Raw genomic sequence first — 25,015 nt, 5'->3', positions numbered from 1 at the left:
GTTCTATTTTGGTTTCATCTGACCATAACACATTCCCCAGTCTTCTTCTGGATCATCCAAATGCTCTCTAGCGAACCACATACAGGCCTGGACGTGTATTTTCTTCAGCAGGGGCACACGTCTGGCATTGCAGGATTTGAGTCCCTGGCGGCGCATTGTGTTACTGATACTAGCCTTTGTTACTGTGGTCCCAGCTCTCTGTAGGTCATTCACTAGGTACCACCGTGTGGTTCTGGGATTTTTGCTCACCTTTCTTGTTATCATTTTGACGCCACGGGGTGAGATCTTGCATGGAGCCCCAGATCGAGGGAGATTATCAGTGGTCTTGTATGTCTTCTATTTTCTAATAATTGCTCCCACAGTTGATTTCTTTACATTAACGTTTTACCTATTCCAGATTTTTTCCCCCCACATTCTGTCTCTCATGGTTGAGATTTACCCATGTTGACAATTACAGGCCTCTCTAATCTTTTCAAGTAGGAGAACTTGCACAATTGGTGGTTGACTAAATGCTTATTTTCCCCACTGTAAACTTTGAATATCAGACTAAACAGGGATTATTTATGTCTGTTATTTGTGTCTGCCCAAAATATGACCACCCTAGAATGACGTAGAGCCAGCATGTGTCAACATGTGACGTCATTTGTTTTGATGCTTCTGTGCATGCAGGTCAGTTTGCTTAGCGCGTGTCGGACTGTGAATGAATGCGTATCCGTGTTATTTGAACGGTCACAATGGACAAAGACAGTCTGAACGGGCAAGCCAAAAAAATCAGATATGACAAAAAAAATCAGAATTGCACATTAAGTTCTGATGTCTGAACCTAGCCTAAGATGCTTGGACTATTTGCAATCACTGTGCAGAAATTTAATGAATGTTTGAAAAGTAATGAATTATTAACTCATTGCATATAACTAGGGTTGTTCCGATCATGTTTTTTTGCTCCCGATCCGATCCCGATCGTTTTAGTTTGAGTATCTGCCGATCCCGATATTTCCCGATCCGATTGCTTTTTTTTTTTTGCTCCCGATTCAATTCCAATCATTCCCAATAATTTTTCCCGATCATATACATTTTGGCAATGCATTAAGAAAAAAATGAATAAAACTCGGACGAATATATACATTCAACATGGAGTACATAAGTACTGTATTTGTTTATAATGACAATAAATCCTCAAGATGGCATTTACATAATTAAAATTCTTTCTGTGAGAGGGATCCATGGATAGAAAGACTTGTGACTTTGTGTATTGTGACTAAATATTGCCATCTAGTGTATTTGTTGAGCTTTCAGTAAATGATACTGTGGCCATCCCAAATGCATGATGGGAAGTGGACCCATGACTGTGCGTCGTGCTACCAATGGATATATCTTCTCTGCTTTGGGAAAGAACTTAAGGTGTTAAGACAAAGATCAATTGCCATCTTGCTTCCCCACCTTGTCTCCCATTATAATTCTAATCATAGGGAGAGGGATTGCAAGGCTTTAGCCAATTAAAGGAAGGCTCCAAATGCTGCCAAAATTCTCTCTACTCATCTAGCGCTGCCTTCTACCTCTCTATATTGGTAAAACGGCGTCATTACAGATTGAGAGGGTCATGCAGCGTCTACATTAATTGCGTTGAATATTGTAACGTGACACATTTTTTAAATAAATTAGTTGCCGCCATTATCGGGATATTTTTGTTAACCCTACCTTTAGCCTAAACTAAAGACTCTGGATGAGTGTAACACATTATGTCTGTGACGTTAAATACAATTAGAAAACGATTTAATTTAAAAAAAAATAATTTTTTTTAAAAAGGCATGGCCGATATTATATTGCCGATTCCGATTCTTTGAAAATGACGTGATCGGACCTAATCGATCGGGACGCCGATCAATCGGGACATCTCTACATATAACTACTGTGTTGCCAAATAGAAATAGTCACTAAAAAAATCATAAAATGCAAAATTATTATTATACTAGAAACTGCAGTTTCAGGGGAAATTACAATGGGGCTTAGCTGTGGTGGATACAGATCCAAGACCTGCCTGGTTGATTTGGGGCCATATCGGGGACACGTCCTGTTGGAATCAAATTACTTCCTGTTGATTTGGGGATCATTTTGAGGACACTGTTTATTTGGGGACTTTTCAGGGACACGTCCTGTTGATATCAGGTCACTTGCTGTTGATTTGAGGACATTTCGGGGACTGGTCTTGGATGGCCGTTAATGGCATCGACTAACTTGGGCACCTATTGAATGTCAATGGGCTGTAATGTTAAGTTTTTGGTCAAAAATCACAACCACACATGTTTTTCTGCCATTGAAAATGAATAGGAAATTTGGACGTACATGGCTGCCAATTGCATCGACTTGCTTGTGCGCCAATTTCATGTCAATGGGCTGTCACGGTAAATGGTCAAAAATCACATGGACCTATGTTTTCCTGCCATTGAAAATTAATGGGAAATTTGGACATACATGGCTGTCAATGGCATCCCATTAGAAATGAATGGGACAGTTTTTGGCAAATTTGGGGTTAGCCGTACGCTTTTGCCACATTCTGTGGCCGACTTTTATGCCTCTTACTATCCTGGATTTTTTTTTACGCTAAACGCGATTTGGTCAAAAATTGTAGGACTAGGTACATTGTTATTATTATTTTTTTAATAGACGCGTTTACAGGGGAACAGAAAATTTTGGGGGGTCCTTCGTAAAATTCCCTGCATCACGCGAATATTCTGGTCATTTTGATTCAAACAATGACGGTCAGTCAAACGGTTTGGGCTGTACGGCGCGCCAAATAAAACACCATTCAAGACAAAAAAAAGGAATTTTACTATGTGGGCCTTTGCCTTCCAAAGCCCCATCTAATTATAATAATTATATATTACATATTATTGCCTAGATCGGTATCTGTTAGATATCAGGATCTGATTTTTGTAGTTGGACAATATGGGGAAGACTGTTATCATTGGACAATCTGGGGAAGACTGTTATCGGTAAAAAAGTCATGATCGTACATTTGTATTTGTAGCGTCACATTTAACATGCTAAATTTCAACTTAGGTTTGGAGAATTGAGAATCTCGAGCTGGTCCCTGTGGATCCTCAACATCATGGTTACTTCTTTGGTGGAGATTGTTACTTGGTCCTTTACACTTACTTGGTCAACAACAAGCACAGATACCTACTCTATATATGGCAGGTGGGATTTCAATGTGAATCTGTCCATTTTCTTAAAAATTAATTTTAAGATAATGATAATCACAATCACATCTTTTTATATTTTAGGGCCGTCATGCCTCACAGGATGAGCTGGCAGCATCTGCGCTTCATGCCATAGAAATAGACCACATGTATGGTGGAGCGCCAGTTCAAGTGAGAGTAACAATGGGTAAAGAACCAAAGCACTTTTTGACCATTTTCAAAGGCAAAATGGTCATTTTTGAGGTATGAATGTGAACGCACAGCCTTCATCGAAAATTCAATACGTAGAAAGCCAACATGTAGAAAGTTTTGGTTCTATACCTGTTAGAATTATCAGTAACACGTGATTTGACAGTGGCGTCTTTTTTTTTTTTTTTGTTAGGGAGGTTCCTCCAGAAAAGGACGTGTTGAACCCGAGCCACCAGTTAGGTTGTTCCAGGTTCACGGATTTGAGCCCTCCAATACAAAAGCCATTGAAGTTCCAGCACTTGCCTCTTCTCTAAACTCCAATGATGTTTTTTTGCTGAAGTGTGAGACTGGACTTTATTTGTGGTGTGGAAAGGTGTGAAGCAGATTATAAAATGAATTGAAATTCAATACATAGGAAGTGAATTACTTGTGTTGGTTGTAGGGAGCCAGTGGTGATGAGAGGCACATGGCGAAGGAGATCTGCTCTGTGATCGGACAAAACTCGCAAGGAATTCATGGTCAGATTATTGCTGAAGGTCATGAGTCTTATGATTTCTGGGAGATGCTAGGTGGCCAGGCTCCATATGCCAGTGATAAGAGGTAAAGATGATTGACAACATTTAAAGCTTCCTTTTCAGGCAAACACAAAAACAGACCCTTTCTATGTTTCTATTTGCCTTTTTACTAAATTGTATCTGTTGAGTTCGTCCCTTTGTCCATGTCCGTCTTTTCGTTCCTCTGTCATTGTTTTCCTCTTTTTCATTTACATTGTAAGTCGTGAATCTCCCTTCATGTGTTTTTTGGACCCTGTGTGTGAGTCCCTTGGTCCCCCTAAACTTGTGTATTTAAAGCGTTACATTTACTTGAGTAACGTTTCGAGAAAAATGCACTTCTAAGACCCCTTTCCCACTGGCCAAAAAACCCATGTCAACCCACTAACAATCGGCTTTTGGTGGCAGTACCTGTGTCAATCAACCCGCCAAGCGACCCGCGTTAAAATCACCTCGGCTCTGATCGTCATGCGGTGCGAAAGCAAAACCCTGGGTCAACAGTCAACACCCTAATCTACGTGGTGACGAAGGCTCTTACGTGATGCGTCATAAAAACGTGCCAGTCGCCTCCCATTTAACACGCCCCACAACCGTAGTTACGTCGATGCTAACAACAAAGCTAGTAGAAGAAGAAGAATTCACGTCGCCTACGTTGCCTAAGCACAAGCAGAGTGTTGATCCTTTGCTGCATTTCGATCATTTTGAGGGCAGTAAAAAGAATGAAAACAGAACACAAACGGAAAGGAGGCTTCCATGTTGCTCTGAATTGTTTACTTCCTTGAACTGAATGAATTCGGTCGCACTTGTCGACGCGCAATTTAGCCTGGTGATGTCACGTAACCTTACGCATGGCTGAGGAGGAGTGGGGGGTTAGAAGGGTGAAAAAAAAAAGACACTGCTTTTTTTTGTCAATGGGAAATGTGCCAAATGCCAATTGCTAGTGGGTCGCATCGGCTTCGAAAAAACGCGCGTTGACCCACTAGTTTCAGTGGGAAAGGGGCATAAGAGTAGTTTTACCATGTCATACTTTTTACTTGAGTAGATACAGTGGGGCAAATAAGTATTTAGTCAACCACCAATTGTGCAAGTTCTCCCACTTGAAAATATTAGACAGGCCTGTAATTGTCAACATGGTTAAACCTCAACCATGAGAGACAGAATGTGGAAAAAAAATAACAACAGAAAATCACATTGTTTGATTTTTAAAGAATTTATTCGCAAATCATGGTGGAAAATAAGTATTTGGTCAATACCAAAAGTTCCTCTCAATACTTTGTTATGTACCATTTGTTGGCAATAACGGAGGCCAAACGTTTTCTGTAACTCTTCACAAGTTTTCCACACACTGTTGCAAGTTTGTTGGCCCATTCCTCCATGCAGATCTCCTCTACAGCAGCGATGTTTTGGGGCTGTCGTTGGGCAACACGGACTTTCAACTCCCTCCACAGATTTTCTATGGGGTTGAGATCAGGAGACTGGCTAGGCCACTCCAGGACCTTGAAATGCTTCTTACGAAGCCACTCCTTTGTTGCCCTGGCTGTGTGTTTGGGATCATTGTCATGCTGAAAGACCCAGCCACGTCCCATCTTCAATGCCCTTGCTGATGGAAGGAGATTTTCACTCAAAATCTCTCGATACATGGCCCTATTCATTCTTTCCTTTACACAGATCAGTCCTCCTGGTCACTTTGCAGAAAACCAGCCCCAAAGCATGATGTTTCCACCCCTATGCTTCACAGTGGGTATGATGTTCTTCGGATGCAATTCAGTATTCTTTCTCCTCCAAACAGGAGAACCTCTGTTTCTACCAAAAAGTTCTATTTTGGTTTCATCTGACCATAACACATTCTCCCAGTCCTCTTCTGGATCATCCAAATGCTCTCTAACGAACCGCAGACAGGCTTGGACGTGTACTTTCTTCAGCAGGGGGATACGTCTGGCAGTGCAGGATTTGAGTCCCTGGCGGCACATTGTGTTACTGATAGTAGCCTTTGTTACTGTGGTCCCAGCTCTCTGTAGGTCATTCACTAGGTCCCCCCGTGTGGTTCTGGGATTTTTGCTCACCGTTCTTGTTACCATTTTGACGCCACGGGGTGAGATCTTGCATGGAACCCCAGATCGAGGGTGATTATCAGTGGTCATGTATGTCTTCCATTTTCTAATAATTGCTCCCACAGTTGATTTCTCTACAACAAGCGTTTTACCTATTGCAGATTCAGTCTTCCTAGCCTGGTGCAGGTCTACAATTTTGTCTCTGGTGTCCTTCCACAGCTCTTTGGTCTTGGCCGTAGTGGAGTTTGGAGTGTGAATGACTGAGGTTGTGTCTTTTATACAGATAATGAGTTAAAACAGGTGCCATTAGTACAGGTAACGAGTGGAGCCTCGTTAGAAGAAGTTAGACCTCTTTGACAGCCAGAAATCTTGCTTGTTTGTAGGTGACCAAATACTTATTCTCCACTCTAATTTGGAAATAAATTCTTTAAAAATCAAACAATGTGATTTTCTGTTTTTTTTTTTCCACATTCTGTCTCTCATGGTTGAGGTTTATCCATGTTGACAATTACAGGCCTCTCTAATTTTTTCAAGTAGGAGAACTTGCATAATTGGTGGTTGACTAAATACTTATTTGCCCCACTGTATGTGAGGAAAAATCGCCACTCTTACTCCGCTACTTTGGGCTACCCTAGAGTCATTACATTTTTCCTCTTTATTTTACGTATCAGTGGCTCTAGCAATTTCACCAATGAGACGTCACAACAATAGCGCTGGTCTACAACATTTTGGAAAATATTTGCTGAGATGGAAATATCAGTGTGTGTCACCGCTTATGAAATGTGTCTACATTCATCCCAAACACCAGGATTTATGCAATCGATTGAAAAGAGAATATTATGTCAAGGTCATGGAGAGATGGCAAGGCGGACTCATCTGCGGAGTTCAGGCCAAAAAACTTTTATTCTTAAACAAAGGTTCTTCCGCTCACATGCGGGGATGACTACAAGATCGAACACAAAGCGCTCCAAACTGGAGGAAAAAAACAAGTTGATTATGATCAAAATTTAAACACAAAACGCTCCAAATAGAGGAAAAACTCACCGACGTGAACGACATGGGTTGGAAAACACTTTGGCACAAGACAAAGGAGACTATATACACAAGGGGTAATGGGGAACAGGTGGAAACACTAGATGATTAACTGACAAGAGGAAGGGGCAAGTGCACAGACATGAGGAGGGTGAAGCCTTCAAAATAAAACATGAAATGACGCGACAAACCCCACCATGACGTGACAGTCAAAGCTCTTCTCGGCCTACACATTATTCTGAAATGGTAGACTATTTTAAATCTCTTCTCTTCTTTGTGCAACATTATTCTGAAATGTTTGACCATTTTCACCCAAATTGCTTCGATGTTAACATTTTGGCTAGATACTGTATCTCAAAAACTATAGCCAATTGACATGTTTGACCTCATTTTTCTTTTTTAGTGACCCAAATTTAGTGAAGTCTCACTACTTTTATCCAGGAAGCATTTTGCTTATAGACAAGTGTAATCACATGATTCACTTATACCAATTAAACGTAACTATACAGTCACATGACCACACACAAGCTTGCAGATGGAAGTCCTATGATCACGCCGGCATGTTCAATCACGTAGTGTCTTTAAAACTGTGAAAAATACACTATTTTCACCTGCTGTCAACATTACTCGAAAGCGGGGATTTTAAGTTCTCCCTGATTTTAATAGGCATCGATAGACTCATATGATCGTTTTAGGACATACAGTACAGGCCAAAAGTTTGGAGACACCTTCTCATTCGTGCGTTTTCCTTATTTTCATGAATATTTACATTGCAAATTCTCACTGAAGGTAATAAAATTATGAATGAACTTTTGTGGAATTATGTACTTAGCAAAAAAAGGTGAAATAACTAAAAACATGTATAATATTTTAGTGTCTTTAAAGTAGCCACCCTTTGCTCGGATTACTTTTTTGCACACTCTTGCCATCCTCCTGATGAGGATCAGGAGGGAGTCACCCAAAATCTTTTTTGACCTCACAGGTATGCCTTTTCAGGGTTGATTAGTGGAATTTATGGCTTTATCAGTGGAATTGGGACCTTCATTTCTGTTGCATTGAATAAGGTGTGTCCAAACCTTTGGCCTGTACTGTATGTCTACTCCACTAGAGGGCAATCATGCTTTTGAGGCGGGAGATGTTTCATTTCTGTAGAATATCCTATTCAGAATTTGATCATTTTTGTGTATTTTTTTGGGCTAATATTGTCACGTAATAGTTTATATTACAAGCTAATAATATCAGTTCATATAGAGGACGTTGTGCTGACAAAAAAATATACCAATGTTAATTTTAAAAAATCCAACATTGTGAACAGTTACTCATTAATTGGAATATTTTCACCAAATACTTTTTTTACTGGTACTTGAGTACATTTTGGGATGGCTACTTTTACTTGAGTAATATTATTTTATAGTAATGCTACTCCTATTTTGAGTACAATATTTGGCTACTCTACTCACCTCTGGCCTGTTGTCATGTCAACCTAATGTGTGTGTTTGTCTACAGGTTGCAGCAGACCATTTTGGATCACGAACCACGTTTGTTTGAATGCTCGAATAAGTCAGGTCGTTTTACGGTGACCGAGGTGACCCAGTTCACACAGGACGATCTCAATGAAGACGATGTCATGTTACTAGACACGTGGGACCAGGTAGGGGCAGCGAAGCATTATAAGTGCTGAATTCACTATATTCTCATAGTAAAGACCAATGCTTGGAATGTTCTCCTGTATTAGGTGTTTTTGTGGATCGGTAAAGAGGCCAACAAGGAAGAACGCAAAGAGGCATTGGTGACAAGTCAAGAATACTTGCGCACACACCCAGGTGGCAGAGATCTAGACACGCCTATCCTGCTGATTAAGCAAGGGTTCGAACCACCCACTTTCACTGGCTGGTTCACGGCATGGGATCCCTACAAATGGAGTGTAAGCTTGCCTTTTGTTTTTCTTTTTTTTCTCGACGAAAGATGATTATTATCTTATCAAAAATTCAGCCAAAAATGAATTAGCCTAAAATGGTATTTCAGTAATTTGCCTTTATCTGTTACTGCTGTTTATTATGGTTTGATTTTAATCCCAGGAGGGGAAGAGCTATGAGCAGCTGAAAAAGGAGCTGGGAAATGGAATGTCCCCTATTGATGTTTATAATGTATGTACACTCGAAGGTGCACTGAAAGAATGGAAAATGGGACCTGATATGTTCAGCATCTTCATTTGACTGCTGTGACTTTCTAGGTTTACAGCAGTGATGAAAATGATGCAAGCTTTAAGTGTTTTCCTGCTGAGTTTTTAATCAGAAAGCTTGTCAGTGAGCTGCCGAAAGGTGTTGACCCCACACAGAAAGAGGTACGTTACTTTGTCTGAATTCCGAACCTGAAAGCCACAAAGTGTCCATGTATGCATCAGAATCCAAACTAAAATCTACCCTCATACCTTTTCAACTGCTTTACAGAGATACCTCACCGACTTGGACTTCTGCAACATATTTGGAATCAATAAAGACCAATTTGCAAATCTGCCACGATGGAGACAGCTCAACTTAAAAAAAGAAAAGGGGCTCTTTTAATGTTCTATTTTCATGTTACGCCTCAACAGATTATACTATTAAGTGAATCATAATAAAACAACAATTAGACGTGCTTTGCATCAGTGGTTTGGTTTTCCATATTTGGATGCTCATTATATAATAATCAAATTGAGCTGATATTGCGTTTTAATGGTTTGTTGTCACATTGTTCACATTTTAATGAGTGTCTTCCAATCAATAATCTATATAGACAAGTTTCCTGAGCGAAACATGGGTGGCGCCATCTTCCGCTTGAGACAGAACAACATGAAGTGCGGTTGAAGCGGTGTGCAGACGTTGTAGTTAAACTGCAAAATCAAACCAGACGAAACCACGGAATCTCCAAAAATGGATTCAGCATGACATAGATGATGCTCCGAGACTTTCTGTGTTATGCGTTTGTTCTTATAACTTCATTGATTGTTCATGGACAAAATTCTAACAATTTGTGCAGCCTGTGTTAACATGAGATATAGATTGATACGCCGGCCACCTGAGTGACCAAAATTAGGCAAAATGACAAATATTACAGTTGCCGAATGCAAAGTGCTCACACAGATTTTGTTGTTACAAGTAAATACTAAAAGGTATTCTTTATCTGGTTAGATTATACAAGAAGTTATGGTATTAAGAGCTCATCACACATGTACATAAAAACACAAAGTCTGTCATTCTTTTTTATTGCAGATATTGATCGCAATAAAACTTTTGGACAACATGACTCAATTTCTTGTTTTATTTAAAACTATTGGTGCATGTGCAAAATAGGTCTACAAATCACAATTTATAAAATTATTACAAAAATATTAACGAAGGTGGCGCATAAGTCGAGCCTTCCATCATCAAAGTAGAATGCCCGTAGCCTCGATATACAGTGGGGCGAATAAATATTTAGTCAACCACTAATTGTGCAAGTTCTCCCACTTGAAAATAATAGAGAGGCCTGTAATTGTCAACATGGGTAAACCTCAACCATGAGCGACAGAATGTGAAAAAAACCCAACAGAAAATCACATTGTTTGATTTTTAAAGAATTTATTTGCAAATCATGGTGGAAAAAAAGTATTTGGTCAATACCAAAAGTTCATCTCAATACTTTATGTACCCTTTGTTGGCAATAACGGAGGCCAAACGTTTTCTGTAACTCTTCACAAGCTTTTCACACACTGTTGCTGGTATTTTGACCCATTCCTCCATGCAGATCTGCTCTAGAGCAGTGATTTTTTTTGGGGCTGTCATTGGTTAACACAGACTTTTAACTCCCTCCACAGATTTTCTATGGGGTTGATATCTGGAGACAGGCTAGGCCACTCCAGGACCTTGAAATGCTTCTTACGAAGTCACTCCTTTGTTGCCCTGGCTGCGTGTTTGGGATCGTTGTCATGCTGAAAGACCCAGCCACGTCTCATCTTCAATGCCCTTGCTGATGGAAGGAGATTTTCACTCAAAATCTCTCGATACATGGCCCCATTCATTCTTTCCTTTTCACAGATCAGTCGTCCTTGTCCGTTTGCAGAAAAACAGCCCCAAAGCAAGATGTTTCCACCCCCATGCTTCACAGTGGGTATGATGTTCTTCAGATGCAATTTAGTATTCTTTCTCCTCCATTCACGAGAACCTGTGTTTCTACCAAAAAGTTCCAATTTGGGTCTATCTGACCGTAACGCATTCTCCCAGTCCTCTTCTGGATCATCCAAATGCTCTCAAGCGAACTGCAGACGGGCCTGGACGTGTACTTTTCTTCAGCAGGGGGACACGTCTGGCAGTGCAGGATTTGAGTCCCTGGCGGCGCATTGTGTTACTGATAGTAGCCTTTGTTACTGTGGTCCCAGCTCTCTGTAGGTCATTCACTAGGTCCCCCCCGTGTGGTTCTGGGATTTTTGAGAGCTTGCATGGCGCCCCAGATCGAGGGAGATTATCAGTGGTCTTGTGTGTCTTCCATTTTCTAATAATTGCTCCCACACTTGATTTCTTTACACCAAGCGAAGAATGAAGAGTTACAGAAAACGTTTGGCCTCCGTTGTTGCCAACAAAGGGTACATAACAAAGTATTGAGATGAACTTTTGGTATTGACCAAATACTTATTTTCCACCATGATTTGCAAATAAATAAATAAACATTTTGCAAATAAAATAAAAATTAAACAACGTCATTTTCTTTTTTTTTTCACATTCTGTCTCTCATGGTTGAGGTTTACCCATGTTGACAATTACAGGCCTCTCTAATCTTTTGAAGTAAGAGAACTTGCACAATTGGTGATTGATTAAATACTTATTTGCCAAACGGTATGTCCATCAACGCACAGTAAGTGTTGTTGTGAGGCACATCAAGTTGTCTTCCCTTGCCTAACAGTGTTTTCCACCTGTAGACAAACCAACAAAAACTTGTAACATTTGCATTTATGCATTTAGGGTAAGAAGCCCATGTATGACTGGGAAGCCAGGCTTCAACTGGGTCCCAGGCTTCAACTGGGATCGTGTGCTTTCGTCAGATGAGACCAAGATTGAGCTTTTTGGCAACAAACACTCTAAGTGGGTCTGGCGTGCCACGAAAGATGCGCATGCTGAAAAGCACCTCATGCCCACTGTGAAGTATGGGGGTGGGTCAGTGATGCTGTTGGGCTGTTTCATTTCCAAAGGCCCTGAGAACCTTGTTAGAGTACATGGCATCATGAATGCTTTGAAATACCAGGACATTTTAAATCAAAATTTGTTGCCCTCTGCCCGAAAGCTGAAGATGGGTCGTCACTGGGTCTTTCAGCAAGACAATGACCCTAAATATATGGCCAGATCTACACAGAAATGGTTCACCAGACACAAAATCAAGCTCCTCCCATGGCCATCTCAGTCCCCAGACCTTGTTTTGTTGGCAAAAGGGGGTTGTACAAAGTATTAACACCAGGGGTGCTAATAATTGTGACACACATTATTTGATGTCAAATAATTATTTCTTTATGTGGGATTTTTTCCCCACTGAATAAATGCACTTGTATTGAAGGTTGGATTTTTCTTTTTTTTCCCATTAAGGTCCCATATTATTTGAATTAAAAAAAATATTATTAGAAGCTAAAAGACACATCTTAACCAGGGGTGCCAATAATTATGGAGGGGACTCGAGGTGTGCAAAATTTCCGATTCTTAGATTATTCACGATTCGGCTGTGGAAGATTCGAGAACGATTCACAAACATCCAAATTCCAATTATTGAAATATGCCAAGTAAAGCAGAAGTACGACACACTCAGCGTGCCGCGCGGTCTTCGGTACGCAATTAGGGACGGAGCGAGAGTAGCTAAACATCATGCTTCTCATTACCCGGCCCCTTGGGTAACGCCAATGCTCAACTCACGGCTCTAGCTCAACTCATGCCACGAGATAAAAAAAACAACAACAACATACCTGACTGCTGCCGAAAAGCTGCTACAAGCCACATTATGTTACGGTAGATATCATTTATATAGGACTAGATGCATTATAGCTTCGGTATCGTTACCAGCACATCTACAAAAAACTAGATGCGGGCGTTAGTAACGGCCGCCATCTTAAAGCAGTACACTTCCCTGCAAGGCTGTTGTTGCGAACCTTCCAAGCGAACCTAATTAACTTTTTATCTAAAATACACCTAAATCGGTAAAATATTGACTTGAATCTATCTTTAAAATAGTTTTAAAACTTTTACATGTTGAAAGTAGACAAAAGAGAAATTATGGAATAACAGGAGCAATTTTAACAACTTTAACGGTTGATTCACAACATTAAATTAATTGAAAGTAGTTTAAAGCTGCTGATATAGAATGGGGACTGGAGTTTTTTATTTACTGTTATTTTTGTATATTTGTTTACTGCTATATGTTAACTTGATACTGAAATAGTAGTTTGGTTTAGCCTGAGAGGATTTTTGAACAGTTTTGGAACTAATGTACAAAACAAATTTAAAAAAAAAAAAAAAAGGAGTGGGGTGCATCAATAATCGTTTTATAATCGAATCGCAGCCTCTGAATCGTAATCGTAATCGAATCGTTAGGTGCCCAAAGATTCCCAGCTCTAGAGGGGACTGTAAATTGTAGTCAAATTATACCTAATTGTGCCATCCTACACGTACAGATTGGCAACAGGCTAGCAGCAGATAGCATGTTTGCAGCCACAGCAGTACAGTAGTTGTAGTAAATTATATTAGACATCATAATTACAATTATCATCGTAATAACAATATCAAAGACGAGTTTTTTTATGTACAAGATTTTAGCTTTAGTATGTTTGGAGCACTGGACACATGAAAATGCAGGGATAGGAAGAACATACCTTCCAGCGGCAACATGGCTACATAATACATGGCTACATTTTTTGTTGTTGCATGGGCTTGGTTCCACATCTGCCTTAATGAACATGTCCTCCCATGTTGTGATGATGGCAGATGGATGCAGCAGTTCCAAAGTGTTTTTTTTTGAGGGATTTTAATGAGTAATGCCACTCCAGCTCCACTGTTGTTTTGGTTAGGGAAAGTGTAAAACGGAAGTCGCGAGCAGAAATGCGGAAGTACCTCGGAAACTTGTCTATAGGCTTATTATCTTGGCTTGGCTTTTATAGTTTTTTTTTTTTTTTTTTATTCAAATGGTTAATGTAAGACACTCTTGCCTTTGTGGGGTGGTTGTAAATCGTCCACTATGGAGCTGGTTATCACTTGGAATTTAAATGGGATTTTCTTTTTAACAAATATATAGTCTAATGAAATATAAGCGGGGTGAAAGTGGCTAGAATTTCTTGCCAGAACTCCCCGATGTGAAGGTCGCCACAGAGCCAGAAATGTTATTTCTTTTTTTTTTTTTTTGCTTTAATTTTTTTTTTTTTTTGGGTGGGGTTGTCAAACCTCTTAAACTACTGAAGCCTTACTAAAAAACTACTGAAGACTTAGCAGTTATTTCTATGACACATACAGAATTTCATTCAAAATTGTATTTTTTCAATGATTTGCAAAATAAAAGTTAACAAAAACAGCAATAACCCCAACCTTCATCTCCTAATTTTCATTTTCCCTCATTTCCTCACATATTAAATGCCAAATCTCAATTTTAACTACTTAAGAACATAGGATGTATATTAAAATTGAAGTAATGTAAAGTGATGTAAACATTTACTTTTTGTTTTGTGTTTTGTGATAATAAAGATTTAAGTAACATACATTCAGAAAAATAAGTACAAATGACTTATATCATGCAGAGTGAAATGGAATATATTTTGAAGATCGCGCAAACGTTGACTTTTTTTTTTTAATCATAAGGAAATGTTTAAGTAGCCTAACATAAATGAAAAAATATTAACTCCAAGGTGCACATTGACAGCTAACATGCTCTGAACCTCCCCATCAAAGCAAATAAAACTTATTATGATAAATAAGCGTCCTCAACTCTTTCGTTGCTCTTAAAGATTTGATCCATTTTATGTTGCATTGCCCTTTTTTTGTCGCATCAATTCAACAGCTGATCACATGTCAGTATGTCAGCCAATTGAACAGATAAATGAGTCCAAGCGTTTTGCTTTGCTGCGTGCATTCGCACATTGACGTGACTCCTCATCGTCAGACTCGGATAACTCCAGCAGCTGGGGAAACCTCCATGCCGTCCGTGGAATAAAATCAATAGTAAATATTGGTGGAAACGGATTACGCTACACAGGCACTTTATTAAGCTTGTTGTTAACACTTGTGTATGTAAATCTGATGTTGGTAGATTGTTTTCTTGGAGATGAAATGCATGTGCGACATTTTACCATTTAAAATTGTATTTTTTTTTTTAACATAGCGTTTTGACAGTTGCCGTCATATTTCCGGAATCAAAGCACCCTGTACAGGAACAGCATTCCGGCTCTGAGTCTTATACCGGAACTGCGTTCCTGACCGTTCTGGCTCACTTCCACCCCTAAATATAAGTGTTTTTAATGATCTTAATATACATGAAACTTTAACAAAAGAAAAATACATTACAATATTACTATTAAATTAGAACAGTTTTACAATGTTGCTTCAACATAGCATAATAACAAAGGAAACAAAAACTTGTTGTCATAGGTAAGCCATTACTCAAGACAAACTTAAAACTATCCAGGATAGAACATCTACACATTGGGCAATGTTCAATGTCTGAAGCACAGAGATGGCAGACATAGGGTCTGCGCCCTAAATATGCACACTACACCGCACAATGCTGTGTTTTATTGCCTTGAAATTATTTTCATTTTCTAGAGTTACTAATACAATGTTCAAAACTGAGCTTTAGGAAAACAGTTTCACTGTGTCCTTCACAGCAACAATAAGAATCCTTTGAACTTTTGATGGTGTGACAACCAACCCCAACTCATGCTTTTGGCAAAAAGCTAAACTACCAGCTAGCAAGGAACTGGCTAGCTAGCAGTGTTGTTTTTGGCTGCCCTTTTAATTTTTTCTTAGTTTTTTGACCAATAAGACTTATTAGTCTTAGTCATATTTTAGTCATCTCAAAATGTGTTTTGTCTTCGTCTAGTTTTAGTCAACGTTTACTAAAAATATTTTCGGCTGTAAAATTTAAAATGATTAAAAATAAATAAATTAATTAATTAATTAAATATAGGTTTCCAGCTATATCATGGTGATAATACACACTCAGCAGGAAAACTACATTATTTTTAATGAATAACACCCACCTGGAGGCCACGAACTGTATGTACAAAAAGTTAGCCGAGAGTTTAAGAGATGCTCGCCGTTAGCATTAGTCTAATGCTAATGCGAACGTGAATTCAATGCTAATGCTACAAGTTACATTTAGTGTGTGATGATAACTCAGCGCAGTCCTTAAAGGCTAAAGCAACATTGCATATTTTATTTTCTATGAAAACAAATCTTCCTGTGTGTGCAAGCTCAGAGCCTGGAGAGGACACGGGTGAGTTGTGGGGGTGTGGCATGTCACGTGAGCGACACAAACAGACACAGCTATGATGCAGGCTAACTACACATAAACATGTCACATATTGTGAACATGTGACAGAAACTATTGCGCTATTTCGTCTTGTTCTCGTCAGACAAAAACTGGCTTTTATCTTGTTATGTTTTGGTCTCCCAAAATACATTTTTAGCTTGTTATCGTACCGTCATCATCATGGAAAAGTGTTGACGAAATATTTTCGTTAGCGTGACATCGTCATCGTTGATGAAAACAACACTGTTCGCGATAGAATGTGGCTCAAAACTAGGGTTGTTTCGATCATGTTTTTTTGCTCCCGATCGATCCCGATCGTTTTAGTTTGAGTATCTGCCGATCCCGATATTTCCTGATCCGATTGCTTTTTTTTGCTCCCGATTCAATTCCAATCATTCCCGATAACTTTTCCCGATCATATACATTTTGGCAATGCATTAAGAAAAAAATGAATAAAACACGAACAAATATATACATTCAACATACAGTACATAAGTACTGTATTTGTTTATTATGACAATAAATCCTCAAGATAGCATTTACATGATTAACATTCTTTCTGTGAGAGGGATCCACGGATAGAAAGACTTGTGACTTTGTATATTGTGACTAAATATTGCCATCTAGTGTATTTGTTGAGCTTTCAGTAAATGATAATGTGGCCATGCCGAAATGCATGACAGGAAGTGGAACCACGACTGTGCGTAGAGCTACCAATTGATATACTCTGCGTTGGGAAATAACATAAGGTCTAAAGAAAAAGATCAATTGCTACCTTGCTTCCCCACATTGCTTCACATGATATTTCTAATCGTAGGGAGAGGGATTGTAAAGCTTTAGCCCAGGGGTCCCCAACCTTTTTAGCACCACGGACCGGTGTTATTTGGGTCTTTTTTTCACGGACTGGTGTTCTGACAAATTTTGCAACCCATCAAAAATTGCAACGATGCGGTTCTGCGCATGCGCCCAACGTTAAACATAGCCGCAAAATGCGCAAATGCAGCAATTCCAAAGTAAACACGACACACTTTCTTGAGAGAAAGGAATATTAACTTACGTTTGATCATGGAAGGACTTGTAGAAAAGGTCTCATCAGATACATCCTGCCAAGTAAGCCGCACACAACAACTGCACACCTCTCTCACCATTAACAACTTCGCCTTGTCGTTAAACATGAATTAAGAAGCACGCTTCACAAAGATACGATGTTGGAAATTGTAGCAAGGTTTCCAATGCTCTTGTAGCGATGTCAGGATATTCCAGAATGACTTTATTCCAGAACCTCGGTAGAGTTGTTGTCTCAAATGTACATTTAATAAGGTCGCCTCATTTGCGATCTCTACAAGTTGATCTTCCTTTTGCACACTATGCACAGACATGCTCGAATCACTCGGTTTATTCACAAACGGGTCACGAATCTACTCCTTCGCAGTTCATGGGTCTTCGAGGTTGTAGCTCGTCAGGTGCCCTTTTTGCCGTAAAAATATCTCCAAAGACGTGTTTTCCAGTCATCTTCGCTCGTGTGGGGGATAATTATTTCCGGGAACAAATGTGCTGCGCCCGCGGCCTAGCAATAGACCCTACCCACGTGACGTCACAACTCCGCCCTCCTGATTGGTGCCGCCCAATTGTCCGTCAACACATCGTGTTTACCTGTTACGGCTTCGTACATTCCTCCTATTTACGGCGTGTTTTTCTGCTCGTTAACATTAATGATCAAAATGGTGAAGGCGTGTGTGGCGGTCGGTTGCAATAGCAGAGAAGATAGACGGAGAGACCTGAAGTTCTACCGGATTCCGAGAGACCCGGAGAGGAGAGAGCGAGATGGGCTGCTGCAATTTGACGAGAAAACTGGGCTCCAAACGATTACCACAGATTATGTAGTAGTCATTTTATATCTGGTAAGATGCATTTAATATATATTTAGAGGGTTTTGGGCTGACAACCACAATTAAGATCATTGCTAGGCTAATCGCCGACAACATACACGTATGTATGCAGTGAGAGTGCTATCGCTAAACCATATAAACATTAAAAGCCCTAGCTCCATTGACAAATGACATGAAATACATTAGACTTGACAGTGGATGTTAGCAATAACAAAAGATTTTGAATTGAAAATTTCGTAACTCACCTTTCCAAGCACAAGATAGATTCCTGCCGAATTTTCGTGGACGAGGACCTGTTTCACCCAACCAGCAACGAAGTATTTATAAGCCTCCAAGCTCTTAAAGTTTTTCAAACTTTCGTGAGAATAGGCTAATTTTGTGTGGACAAGATAGTTGTAAATATCAGGGTAGCTAGCAGATGTCAGGCAAATACGGCGAAGACAGCGGGTCGAAAAACATCGATTTAGGCATCAAATATGGATCTGGCGAATGGATAAACTGAAGCTTTTCCACATAACGCCTTTTATGCAGCGCATCCAGTGAGTTTACGGCATCCGAAAGCACCGGGTCTTCCGTGAAATGCATTATAAATTGCTCGATCAATTGAGACCATTGATAATACAGACACAAAATGACGGACAAGGGGGCGGAACAATACAGCAATCACGTGATTTTGTGACGTCGGTGGGTAGGGTCTATACGTTATTGTCAAGGACAAGCGCACATAGATATATTATATACACAAACAAGATGTACTACTAGCAGTCCAATCAATGGATTTCTATGACGACATTGTAATCTAGCCCGTAGTATTATGTCTAGAGTAGACAGGGATATTGGTGTGTTAAGCAGGGGCACAGGGTTAATTCAGCCAGAATGCGGTCGTTATTAAATTATTATTTTTATGCGGCCCGGTGGCAAATGCAGCCCGGCAGATGGGGACCCCTGCTTTAGCCAATTAAAGAAAGGCTCCAAAGGCTGCCAAAATTCACTTTACTCATTTTACGCTGCCTTTTATCTCTCTATATAGGTAAAGCGGCGCCATAACAGATTGAGCACGACAATGCGTGAATGGGTCGTGCAGCGCATGCATTAATTGTGTTAAATATTTTACCGGATACTTTTTAAAAAAAAATTAATTACCACCGTCATTGGGATAAATCTGACAACCCTACCTTAAGCCTAAACTAAAGACTCTGGAAGAGTGTAACATATTATACCTGTAACGTTAAATACAATTAGAAAACGATTTAATTAAAAAATACATATCTATTAAAAAAAGGCCGATATTTTTTTGCCGATTCCGATACTTTGAAAATGATGTGATCGGACCCGATCAATCCCGATCGATCGGGACATCTCTACTCAAAACTAGTTTTGTCGACTACTTCAATGAAAACACTTTAATAACAATAAACCTATTGTGCAAAGTGATGTGAGACTAAAGTAAAAGCATTTTTTGTGGCACAATTATGGGTACTACAGTATTTCATTTGTTATTGTACAACACCACCCTCTAGTGGTCCGAGCAAGTGTGACAATCAACCCATTAGAGCAGTACAAGACCACACCGTTTCACCAATCTGGTGTTTTAGAAGTGTAATCAGTTGATTGCAGTCAGGTGCTGCTTGTTTTAGCAGAAACCTCATTGGTTAAACTAACTGCTCGATCGGTATGAACAAAATAATGCAAAAATCCACAAATAACTAACCAGTTATTATCATTTAAAAAACAAAAAACTTGAATAAACTTTGAAAATCAGGCTATAAAAGGACCCTGATCCTCTCTCCCTAAAATAAAAACAGAAAAAACTGAAAACAAATCTGCAAACATACATCTACAGGACAAGACCGCGAATATGTGAGATCCATTGAACTACCACCTCAAACTGATTTTTTGGCAGATGCGAATCTGCTTACCTTCAAATGATCGTTTTTGCTGCCTTTAGGAAAATAATCTTGCATCATGTGACCAAGTACACAGCAGTACATTGAACACAATTAGTTGTCCACAAGTAGGGATGGTTGTTTTTGTAAACATGTGCCCTGCAATTGGCTGGTGACCACTTCATGGTGTAACCTGGTGCCTGCCAAAAGTCAGCTGGGATAGGTTCCAGCACGCCCACGGCCCGCGTGGGAAAATGTGGTTTAGGGAACAGAGGGATAGATTTACAAGCTAACGTTGCAAACATTTGGTTTTCTCATAAGCAAGAATGCATGTAACATGTTTTGGGGGGGGGGTGTCTGCATTTTGTTGCCGGTTAAAGGGATCCACTGATAGACTTTTCTTAGTAAACATTATTATGAGTTAAAATAATTTTATATTGAAACCATTCCTGATGTTTTCATTTTTACACAATTTGTAAAATTGTAAAATTAGTTTAGGTCGCCATTGTTGTTGAAATCACATGGTTACGCTGCCGGGCTTCTAGAGTATGACTACCCCGAAATAAACATGCCATCTGTTCAACCATTTCAATTTGAACCAGAGAGGAATATTATTGACCATGACAGCACTGTCGATATTTTACAAAAGGAGCAGCTAAATGAACAGGAAAGACGGGATGAGACGAGAGTAGGACAAAAAAAAAAAAAACGGTGTTCTGCCAAAATGGTAAATGGACAGTTCTCATCTAGCGCATTTATCTACACGATTACCATGCCCAAAGCACTTTACATTAGCACACATTCACACACCAATGGTGCTGCTGCCATGCAAGGCGCTGTCAACCCATTGGGAGCAAATTAGGTTTCAGTGCCTTGCCCAAGGGCACTTTCACAGTTGGCAGTGATAGCCAGGAATCAAACCGCTGACCCTTCGATCCAAGGACAACTCCAGCTACCAACTGCATCACGGCCGCACCGTGAGCTACACCAGCGAAACGTCCCACAAAAGGCGAATTTGACACCCTAAGTACTACCGTGCGCTTTCTGCTTGTTTTGTTCAGATATATACAGACTAAGCCTGAACGATATATCGTTTAAACATCGCCATCGCGATGTGCACGTATGCGGTAGTGCCATCGCAAGCACGTGCGATAGTATTTTTTTTCTTTTAATCCATATACGCCTTGCTTTCTACTCTGTGCACAGGCTCACACCCTCCCTCACCCAGCCCTTTGTTCCTCTCAGTCACTACTTATTAAAGTTAATGATGGCTTTGATCTGGCCAAAGAAGCAGACTTCACACGGGCATCTGTCAATCATCGTTCAACTTGCTAAACAGTTTCTGCAAGGAAGCCGCGCTGGAATGAATGTGTGAGTGTGTGTGGAGACGTTGGAGACGTATAAATGCCAGAAGTGATCATGAGGAGTTTGAAATTTCTACATGTCACACCAACGGTCACAGCTAAGGTAGATAAACAGAAGCATTTAATAAAGCCAAGCATTTATCTACTACAGTACTTTATTCTTGTTCAAAAATAATTTGGTTGGACAGTTATGTTTAAAACTGATCATAATTTTGACATATGAAGTGCTTAAAAATCATTTTGTATACATTTTTTAAATCACTTTGGGGGAAAAAGTGAGAAAAAAACATGTCTTATATGCATCTCTTTCCAATGCTAAATCTGAATAAATATATTGAGCACAAAAAACACACACACAAAAAAAAAAAATAATATTGGGGGGGTGCGCTACTTCGCGGTTTTTCACTTAGTGCGGCGGGTTCTGGTCCCTATTAACCGCGAAAAACGAAGGATCACTGTACACTGTGGTGATGGTGAGTCATCCAGTCTTTCCAAACAGCTATTTAAGTCATCAAGTGAAAATTTCTTTTAAAAAAACAATTTTTTTTCCAATATCGCAATATATCGCAAACCCCCAAAAAATCGCAACAATAGTTTTTTCTAATATCGTTCAGGCCTAATACAGACAGAACATACTAACGATGCCTTAGGAAAATACTTAAATGTCATAATATCAAATAAGTTTGGTTTAAATATGCTACATGACTAATGTGGTCAACAGATCAACAATCATCTTTAAAGCTACCACAAGAAGACACAATGCTTAAAAGTATGAGAGGGAAACGCATGCAAAATGTATTTTGAGGCAATGAAAAGGTATTTAAAGACTCAATAAAAACACAAATAAGTAGTCGCCGCTTTTAACCGATGAGCGCATGTGTTGGACATCTCGCCGCGTAGGAATTGCAGTAACCAGGTAGTATTCCTTGTGTGACACCCCGCGCGTCTGTTGTGCGCATAAAACATGGCGCCCTCCGTATGTCAAAACATGTACTAAATCAGGGGTCTTGAATTAAAAATCCTCTGGGTCCGAAATTAAAAAATTACAACAATCTCGGGTCCGGAAATATTTTTAATGCTTCTTTTTTCTTTTACAAAAAATACAAACGAATCTTTACGTGGCCGTGCTGATAATTCCAACATTCAAAAATGCAAATAAAATATAAAAAATAAATTTATAGTTAGTAATAAATAATATTTAATAATAATTAATTAGTAATAAATAATAAAGCGATCATATTGAGCCCTTAATTCCGCTATTTTTTTGAGAACGGATGGCAGAGTTCATAGGGAAACTTTGCGAAAAAGCTAGGTGCTTCGTCTCATAGTGCCTTTTCAAATTGCTGCTTTTTACAAGCGCTACCGTTGTTCGGCCATTCCTTACTACATGGCGAAATGTCTACACAACGCTCAGCGCGCTTGCGCAAGCATCCGAACGCGTGCGCACATCGGTCAGAAGCGGCGAGTACTCACTATTTTTGTTTTTATTTAGTTTTTTAGAACCTTTTCATTGCCTCAAAAATACTTTACCCTCTCATACATTTAACCATTGTGTTTTTATGTGTTAGCTTTGAAGCAGTTGACCACATTAGTCACGTAGCGTATTTAAAGTGCCTGTGACACGAAAAAGCATGTTTATTTCATAATACACGCGGTATTTTATGCCCCTGAATGATATGGGCCGCTTGGATGTGTGTGGAAGCGATCGCTATTTTTATTTAGTTTTTTGAATCCCGCGTCATGAAAATGAGTGACTTCCGGCTTCGGTCTTGCATTGAGGAGGAGGGCGCTGTGACGTGTTCGGTAGAAGACGTCCTCTTCACGCTACAGTGTACTGTTGTGTATGAGGACGAAGGATTCAGCTGATTTTGCGGATTAATACGTTTATTTTTCGCATCACGCCAGCCAAACGGCTGCAGAAAAATCATTCTGTATGAGGGAGAGGTGTATGCGCCTTTTTGGAGTTTCAAAAGGTTCCCATTCACCATGGATATTTACTGTGCGACCATTGGACTTATAAGGAAGTGAGTAAACATCTTGTTTTGTATTATGTCAAATACGAATACAGCGATTACAAAGTAAACACTACAAACTTCCTTTAAATGAAGGACTACTTACGTTTGATCATTGATAGGCATGTAAAAAGCTCTCCTAATGCTCATTAGCAGCAGCACGTTAGCTGCACAAAAAATCCAGCCACCCTCCTCCGGGCAACGAACTGTAAATTGCTCTCTGCCGGGCGGTTTGCCGATCCACTAAGACAATCGATAACCGGGTCGTCATGTCAAATAATCCAGGATAGTTATGTGTGATTTTCCACTTCAAAGACTTTGAAACATCACTCGGTTCGGGCTAGCATGTCGGCTAGCTGTCACGCCTTCTGGTTTGTTTACATTCTCCGAAGCCGGGGAAGGGAAATGACATATGTCCGATTTAGGTGTCATAAAATATCGTTCGGGAGGTGCGACAGTAAAGGTGAAGTCGACAGTTTTGACCATTATGGAGTAATTTTGCCATGTCATCCTGAATAAATGCATTTTTATTATTTCATATTCCATTCAGCACAAGACTGTTATTTGTCATGACCATGCCATTTATTTAGCAATTGGGGAAAATACTTGGATAAAAAGAATATCCTGTAAAAATATTGAAGTAAAGAGACAGAAACAATGACATTTTGCCGCTCTCTTCGTCGCGTTTTCCTCGTTGTGAATAGTCCCCCCTCGACGGGCTGACTGGTCCTTCTCAAGCCATTTATATAGCTATTGGGGAAAAATACTTGGATAAAAAGAATATCCTGTAAAAATATTGGAGTAGAGAGATTGAAAAAATGACATTTTGCAGCTCTCTTCGTCGCGTTTTCCTCGTTCTGAATAATTCCCCCTCAATGGGCTGAATAGTAAAACCGATGAGCCCAGTCTACCGCTGACGTCATCCACCTGTTGGGGACGCTAAAGCCCTATAATGGTAGGCGTGGCTAACCGGCAGATTAAAAGACTATTTTCTCGTCATCTGTGCTTTTCTAAATTGTTGTATATAGTCGAATCGTCTCAAAATATGATTCTAATTCACATAATAATGCCATTTAAGACTTTTTTTCTCATGTCATATGCTCTTTAAACCGTCCTTATTTGGTATAACTGCATTTAAGTATTTTTTAAGGCTTTTTTAGTACGTTCTGCCTGCATGCATCCAAACAAAACAAGTTTAGCGCGCACAGTAGTACTTTGAGTGTCAAATTCGAGTAATGTAGAAGTTTCGCCGATGTAGCAGATTTTGGCAGAACACCGTCTCTGAACAGACGAGGCATGTGCTGCCGCCAGGTAAAATGAACAAAAATGTG

General features: G+C 39.6%; 2 protein-coding genes across 3 annotated transcripts in view; one reads left to right on the top strand and one right to left on the bottom strand.

Annotated features, from left to right (window-relative positions):
- Nucleotides 1–10,291, top strand: part of avil (advillin) — a 31,884-nt gene extending 21,593 nt beyond the window's left edge. For both annotated transcript variants that reach the window (XM_057846679.1, XM_057846680.1), the window contains exons 13-21: nt 3,061–3,198; nt 3,285–3,443; nt 3,583–3,762; nt 3,832–3,989; nt 8,530–8,674; nt 8,759–8,947; nt 9,102–9,170; nt 9,257–9,367; nt 9,474–10,291. In XM_057846679.1, coding sequence (XP_057702662.1) covers nt 3,061–3,198; nt 3,285–3,443; nt 3,583–3,762; nt 3,832–3,989; nt 8,530–8,674; nt 8,759–8,947; nt 9,102–9,170; nt 9,257–9,367; nt 9,474–9,587 — 1,263 coding nt within the window. In that variant the 3' untranslated portion in view covers nt 9,588–10,291. The remainder of the gene's footprint in view (nt 1–3,060; nt 3,199–3,284; nt 3,444–3,582; nt 3,763–3,831; nt 3,990–8,529; nt 8,675–8,758; nt 8,948–9,101; nt 9,171–9,256; nt 9,368–9,473) is intronic.
- Nucleotides 1–20,389, bottom strand: part of olfml3b (olfactomedin-like 3b) — a 51,673-nt gene extending 31,284 nt beyond the window's left edge. Inside the window, exon 1 of the mRNA XM_057846681.1 lies at nt 20,342–20,389. Within this exon, the coding sequence (XP_057702664.1) occupies nt 20,342–20,389 (48 nt within the window). The remainder of the gene's footprint in view (nt 1–20,341) is intronic.
- Between the last annotated feature and the right edge of the window lie 4,626 nt (nt 20,390–25,015).

Source organism: Corythoichthys intestinalis, chromosome 9 (assembly GCF_030265065.1).
Source record: "Corythoichthys intestinalis isolate RoL2023-P3 chromosome 9, ASM3026506v1, whole genome shotgun sequence".
NCBI classification, from domain to species: Eukaryota; Metazoa; Chordata; class Actinopteri; order Syngnathiformes; family Syngnathidae; genus Corythoichthys; species Corythoichthys intestinalis.
This window is presented reverse-complemented; position numbering and strand designations above follow the sequence as displayed.